Source organism: Trachurus trachurus (genome assembly GCF_905171665.1).
Source record: "Trachurus trachurus genome assembly, chromosome: 9".
NCBI lineage: Eukaryota > Metazoa > Chordata > Actinopteri > Carangiformes > Carangidae > Trachurus > Trachurus trachurus.
The window spans coordinates 9,731,639-9,739,272 of NC_139895.1; the positions used below are offsets into that span (position 1 = coordinate 9,731,639).

General features: G+C 41.7%; 1 protein-coding gene across 1 annotated transcript in view; it reads right to left on the minus strand.

Annotated features, from left to right (window-relative positions):
* Positions 1–7,355, minus strand: part of LOC310991924 (potassium channel subfamily T member 1-like) — a gene marked incomplete at its 3' end in the record, with an annotated part of 79,893 nt that extends 72,538 nt beyond the window's left edge. The window contains exons 1-3 of the mRNA XM_083979852.1: positions 6,740–7,355; positions 2,778–2,826; positions 1,704–1,874 (exon numbers count right to left, since the gene is read on the minus strand). Coding sequence (XP_083835978.1) covers positions 1,704–1,874; positions 2,778–2,826; positions 6,740–6,806 — 287 coding nt within the window. The 5' untranslated portion in view covers positions 6,807–7,355. The remainder of the gene's footprint in view (positions 1–1,703; positions 1,875–2,777; positions 2,827–6,739) is intronic.
* Positions 7,356–7,634: the final 279 nt, after the last annotated feature.

Consider the following 7,634-nt stretch of genomic DNA (forward strand, 5'->3'; position numbering starts at 1 on the left):
ATAAAGGCTTCCACACAAGCTTATTGACTCTTCGCTGAAACCTTGTTGCTGCTGAGAACCAACAGTCTGGGTCTGAAAGATAACATACACAGCGTGCTCACGGTCAGCGCGCTCACAGTCAGATTCAACTATTGATAAAATCGTAAATCAGTGGTAATGTTACAAGCACAACAAGCTTTACAAACCAACAGGGCAAACTTGTGAATACAACTCTGTGGTTATTGGCGCATCGATGGTGATTTAAGAGTCAGGGTTTACACGTCGATATAATGAGGGCAGCACAGCTTTGGGTTTGAATGTCTCAAAACAGACAATTCAAACAGCAACTGCACGGCTAAGATAAAAAAAAAAAACGAGGTAACTTGCATTCATTTGCATGAAATGACCTATTCAGTGGAGCTCAGACCTCTGCCCTTTCTCTGTCCAGTTTCTTTAATAAGAAGCTTGCTGACCTTTCTCCTTAGGGCAACATTTTTGGCCAGTTTTAAATCAGCCAAGTCGGATATGTCAAGCACCCTCAGGCCAAATGTAGCTGTTGATATTACACTATAAAAGTAGATACTATAAAAAAAAATCTGCTTTATCAGTTCACAGCAGAGTCTTAAGACGATCATCCAACAAACACGGCGAACTGGATTTAACGGTGCAATAAAGACGAAGTAATGAGTCTCATGGCAACTTTGAATTTAAAGTTACTGACATAGCAACAGTAAGACTTTGCAATAATGCTCTATGTGGGCTGTGTTGAAGCCAGTGCTGCTTTAGTGAGAGAGGTTTGATTTCAGCACCACGGAGAGCGCCACAGTTCTCAGCTGCGGTTGATGCTTTCCTACATCTTTCCCGTCTTGAGCAGCAAACAGCATCTGCTGGTCTTGTTTCTGCCAACCGCAGCTGCAATTGAGCTCTTCAGAGACTCCCCAACACTCCAGCCTTTTAATGACTTGGTGCACCAGTCAAGGACCAAAAGGAGGAGGTTATTTCATGCTTAGTGCAGCAAGAGGGAAATGCAATCTAAAAATCTACTCAACACTCAACTCTACTTGTGATGTACTTTGCTCTTCTATTCTCAATTCAGTTGTTTTTTACCTTTTCCTGTGGACAGCCGTCTAAAGGTAGTATCGGTTTTACAGTCAATCCCTTCGAATCAGGGAAGAATGACTCGTTTCTGAAGTGACTTTGAACAAATGTGACACTTAGACTGGGAGCACAAAGTCATAATTGAAGAGGCGGGGATACCAATTTCCTTCTTGGCAGTAGTCCAAACAGTCGCCCAGCTCAACACAGCCATCAAGTCTCCATGAGGAGCAGGGCTCTTACTTTTTCCTATCACTCTGAGGTTTCTATTTCCACTCCTGTGTACACCTACACATCAAACCAGCAGCTTAGTCGCGCCACGTTCTCAAGGGGGGCTGTTGTAAGAAGTCACTCAGGGCAATGCAGGGAAACAGTACGTGTCGTGAACTAGAAGCAGGAGTAGACGAGAAGAAGGAAACAATGTAGTCTGTAACACTCAACAAACATAAATGTTTCTTCTGGCGTGTGCTGACTACCATTAGACAAGCATCTAGGGAGGTTTAAACATAAATTAGATGTGCACACACACACACTTGTACACACAAACATGAAGCCGCTCCCTCCTGGAAAAGCCCTGGGCCGCCTCTCACATCCTGCACACTGAACATTAATAGTGTTTGTCATGCTACCTGTCATCATTCTGAAATGTCTGGTCCCCCAGCAGCAAGTCCCTGAAGCGGTAGCGCGGTGGAAGAGGAGGCACCTCGGTGTCCACCTCTGCCATCTTGAGAGTAGAGATGTCCAGGATAACACCCGAGTTGCTGCTGTTGTTCTTCTGCAGGTTCTCCGTGGAGGGCCTGCTGTACGAGAACAACAAGAAGAGGATCTGCACATCAATATTCCTTCTATTTGTAGCAGCCCGCTTAACGCCACAAATGGTTCATATTACAGCACGATTTCTGAGTTAACTGGCAGAACAATAAGACTTCCGAGATAATTTGTTAATGCAGTGAATCCAAGGCAAACAACGAAATGTCCATTAATGGTTTGAAGATTTGCTGCTTTGCTTAAGGCAGTCACATGGCTGCACAATCGGCAAGAGCAGACTGTTTGCAATGAAAACAATCAATGTTCAGACTCTGACATTGTTTGTTTTTATTCATCTAGATAAGTTTTGGAATAAAATAAAGGCAGATTTTATCTGTTCCATCTCTACTGATTGCAAGTAAACATTGCTTTTTTTTAATAAAGGATGACTGAGTAAGTACCAAGTGATGTTTTCATTGTGCCTCATCTGAGCAATTCAAACACTTGGATGACAGTTCTAAGCTGTTCTGTGTACAGCATCAATCACAGCTGAGGAAACAACTTCAGTGATGTGATTTGCTAAAAAAGGGACACGATTGTCTGAGGTGAACCAAGTCATGCATGAAAGTCTGCACCAGATGATGTAGATTATGTATGCAAACTGTCCTTTTCTTTTTAGCATTTATTATTTAACAAAATCAAATCAACATATTCAATCGCGTACATTATTCAGAAAAGAAAAACTAACATTTTGCCACTGTGAATATGGACAAAGTCAGGAAAAGATGATCATCATAAAAGACAAATATGAAAATGTTCCAGTATAATAGTAAATGCATGCAGTTTTGTGTGTGCACCTATGAAATACAGTATCGGCTATACAGTATGTTGTTTTCTATGTGCTTCATACACATGTCACATGTAGGTGAATGAAGTGCGTCAGGAAATTACTGTACCTGTCACTAGGGCAACTCGATGGTCGGCGTGGAGGGCTCATGACTACCTCTTACGGAGGGGATTTCAGTAGCAAACGAGGGAGGGGGTGGGGGGAGAGAGAGAGAGAGAAGACAGAAAGGGGGAAAGTTTAAACAAACTTATTAAAAATTCACCTCTTTAAGACTTAGAGAGAATGTAAAATGATTACATTCCCTTTCTGTGTCGCAGCTTAACTGTGCTCCGGTTTGAACAAGCCCTTTGAAATGTGCTCCTCTTTAAAGAGAGTGGGATTACACCAACCCACTTTCATGCAGCGGTGCAGTTTAATATTAATGTATGCACTATCCTATCTCACACGTGGCCCAATTGATGCCATTTTATTATTCATAATACATATTCTGATAAAGTGGGAAGTTGTTTTTCAGGGGGGAGTCAATTATCTATCTACATCCTATTATGTATTTACTAAAGGAACCCTAGGGTATAGATTTTATCTTGTGCAGCTTTGGTTAGGAGGGATCCCCCTTATAAAGGTTGTGTTAAACTGATTTTCTGCCCATCAGACAAACAGGAAGAAACCTGACACTGACATTTCTACCACATCACTCTACACTGTATGAATTTGTACAAATGTATTTGTCAGACTCATTCATGTGTGGATCCATGTTCAACTTAGTTTACTGATGGTTTTTCCAACATCTAAATTACAAGACCAACCCGTGTATAGTGTTGAGATTGCTTCGATTTCCCTCTAAAGTGGCTACAGAGGGAGCAATACTTGGGTAATACAGAGCTGTGTATTTGTGTGTGTGTGTGTGGTCATCATAGTACAGTGTAGGCAGCCTTGAGTGCGCTAATAGCGCCCGGAGACATGCTCTGCTTGATTAACAGTGAAAGCACAGGGACACAGACAGAGGAAAGAGAGCCGGGTGATGACAAATGAGTGTGTTGGAGGAGGAGAGGAGAGGAGAGGAGAGGAGAGGAGAGAATGAAGAGGGAGACTGCAGAAGAGTAAAAAAAACAAGTGACAAGATAAAAAAAGAGAAAAACACAAAAAGATGAGTCTGGTGTGCGAGTAAAATAAACCCTGTCCCCTATGAAAACCTGAGTCAACCTTTGAGCGCTGACTTAATGGATGCGACGAAGTGACCACAATAATAGCAAACAGGGTTGCCCCAGGTAAAAGACTGTCCCCACTTAAAAAAGGAGAGAATACAATACAAGATTCAGACCAAAGAAAAGAGACCCAGCAAGAATAAATGCATGCATGGCAGATAAAGATGAAAAAGAAAAAGGGAGAGAAACTAAATAAATAAGCCCCAGGCTGAGAGGAATGAAAAACTGAATTAAAACTGACTAATGAGCTGTGTGAAAACATGCAGTCTCATGAACACTGACAGTGTCTTGCATGATTCTTGTCAAATGAAAATAAAACTGTCAGACGGGGTTTAGCTCTGAAACACATCATCATATTTAGCGAAAACTTTGGTAAATACAACACAAACCATAGAAAAACTATTTTCATTGGACAAAAACTGTGCACCTTTACTTATGTCAATCGTACATCAAAACCTGGACACTTTTGCATATGAGAGGCTTAATACTGTATGTGCAACCAAAAGAGGTGGACACTGAACAAACACACAACTAAAAGATCTGCAAAAAGAAAGTCTAATAAACTCTGATGTGAGCACCACTGAAAAACTAAGCATAAACATGCAGGATCACAATGTTTAAAGGCAACAGAATTGCACCACAAGCTGGTAATATTAAGTCTGTAAGAGTCCACTTCAGAGATAAAAAAAAAAAAAAAAAATTGCAGTAAGTCCCCTTAGCTTGAATTGCAATGTTATGGCCTTGAAACTCATTATTTACTTTTTTCACGATGCTAAGTGCAGTGACATGCAAACATTTGGGCACAATTTCTGTTAATGTGAACAGTTAAGCAAGTGGAAGATGAAATGATCTCCAAAAGGCATAAAGTTCAACATGAAACACTCTTTTGCAATATTTTAAGCAATATCAGTAGCTATATTATTTTTGTTTTCAACAATTTTAGCATGAAAAAAGGAAACAAAGCAGCACTCTGCAAAAGCATGGAAAGCCCAGGAGACTTGAGCTCTCAGATAACTTTGACCAAGGTAAGCTATTTATTACTATTTACACACTGTGTGGTAGTAAGGGAGGGTTACCTGGTACTAACTAGGGTGCCCAAACCTTTGCTATGCTATTTTGAAAATGTAGCTATAAGATGAAAAACACTGAATGTAAAGGAAATGTGACATCTCTAACTGTATGCCTTTTGTAGATAATTTAATCTTCTTGCTTAACATTAACAGAAATGTTGACCTGAGGTTCCCAAACTATTGCATGCCACTGTAGCTTAACTTGAAACTGCAGCTTCATAAAGTCAAGACTCCCTGCAGACTACACACTTCCTCTTTTACCTGGCTGTGTTCCCGAGTCTGTCCGAGGTCCCATCATGGTAAAACGAGGTTTGTTTTGAAAGACTTCAACACACTGTCCACACAGCACTGCCTGAGTGACAGAGGATGTTTGCCACCACCATCAACGCGTCCCTGTGGCAGCTCTTCTGCCATCATTGGAAAATGGCAATTGAAAAGAAGAGGGGGGGAGGGAAGGAGTCTACCCGAGCGAAGAAGAGTCCAACCGGGTCAGATAAATCAAATTAGTCCACTCACGATGACCAAAACCTCGTTCACTGACATGTTATCTTACTGTCACTAGCCTACTACACATCTGTCATGAGGGTTAAGCTAGTAGTTGGGTTGTTTAGGTTCATGCAGGGAAGAAATGAGTCCCGGTCCTCAGCTTCAGCTCTGATTGGCTGATGACGCGCGCATTCGAGAACGTTGTAAATCTTTCACACACCTGACGGCTAATTTACATATCAATGCGCGGTACTAAACGCCACCGATACAAACTGCTACTGCCAGACTTCACAGCACAGTTGTCGCCTAGCAACAACTTTGTTTGTAGCCAACGTTGACGAACTACATTGCTCCGCGGAGGAACAGATGAACTCAACTTGATTTCTCACCTGACCTGATCTTCTTTTTCTTTTTAAATTAGCTCGCTCATCCGTAAACGTTTTTTAAAAAAAGGTCCTACATTAAAACGCTCCTTCCTTGAGCCGCGCTTCTTCTCCGTCGCTCCGTCTTCATTGGCCACTGGCCAGCGGAGCTATAATAAGGACATCACGAAAGCGCGCTGTCCTGGCTTGTCTGTTGGATTCTACGCTTTCCTGTCAGCAGCATCAGCATCAGCATCCCTCTCCTCTCCTCCCGGGGAAGGAAGGAGCAGGAGGAGCAGGGCGACCGTTTCTTAACCTGAAGTCACCCACCACCACCAGGGGTGCCTCCTCGCCATCTGCTGGAGAACCTTTAAAAAGGATCACGGTGTCTGCAGAGGTAACGTTTTAAAAAGCTGCAATGGAAACTTCTCATTAAAAAAAGCCTCTTATGACTGAGATGAAATTACACCAAACCGAGGATGCTGCAATACTGCGTCGTCATGGTTTTGTCCACCCCATTTTCTAAATAAAACTTGCAAGACAGTGCAATTCCCGTCTGGGTAAACCAAGACTCATTTTCTCTTATTCTTTTTTAAGAAATGTCATATGGGGCTGAATAGCCTACTAGTGTCGATCACGTGTACACACAATATTATAAGTTAGAGTCATCTGGTGGTTAGAGATAGAAAGTGCAACTTTGCTTCACAACTGCATACGATCTACTTCTGAAAGAAGAAATTAACCATACACACTATAAATACCACCTGACAGAGTAAGGCTTTAAATACCCTGTATAGATAAACAGTGCACTGGAATTAAACAACAGTCACAAAATGGTTATTTATTCAATTATCATAACTTCACAATATCCAGCATCAGTGATGGAGCTCACAACACATCATAGTACAGTATCATAGTAGGCATCATGCTGTATATTATAAAACATACCTGGAACAGCTCTTTCCTCTGCTATTTGCCTCACAACTGTTCCTCTCAAATTGAAAAAAATGTTCATTTTTTGTGTGCGCAGAGGGACCGGTAATAGGAGAGAGACGCAGCTGGCTGGTGTGTGCCTCTCCGGGAAAATCCGTGTTGCTCTATGTGCGCTCCTTGTGCTCAGCCTCTCCACATTTCCAGCCTATTATTCTCCAGGGGAAAGAGCTCTGAGCGTCATCATTTTAAAGCCCACACAGCTACTTATGCTTTCCCATGCCAGCAGTCACATCTCACTCATTGGCTTATCGCACTCGAGGATCTTTATTCCCACAGATCTTCTTTTTCCACAACTTCGGCCAGCTGATTTGGTTTTACAACCCATTCTATGAATGTTAACCCGAAGCTTAATGATGAAATATGATGGTGCAATGTTTATCCACTCTGCTGCTGCTGCTGGTCATTTGCAGTGCAATGGCATGACAAAAATTCATAGAAGCCAGGGCGTGCACATAATGTGTCATGATTTACATGTACATATAAAAAAAAAAGAAATAAAAGATATGTCTCAGTATAACTGGAGCGATTCAAGGCGGCTCCTATAGCTATTACTTCAATGTGCCTACTTAAAGAGGACATGGTTGGTTAATTTTACATTCAGCACAGCATTTTCACTTCCTACAGCCACCTGGGGTTTCCACCTTCAAACCATCCTATTACAATAATACATCAAGGCTAACATGATAACGTCCATCCATACAGCCATCATACTGTGCGAGTAGTTCTTTCACATCCAAATCCTTTACTTCCTTGAACCAAATACCTGCATCAAATCCACATCAACCTTCATTTCATCTTATTGCCTCATGCCTGTTGATCCACATTAATATATAAATCAGTACAACCACGG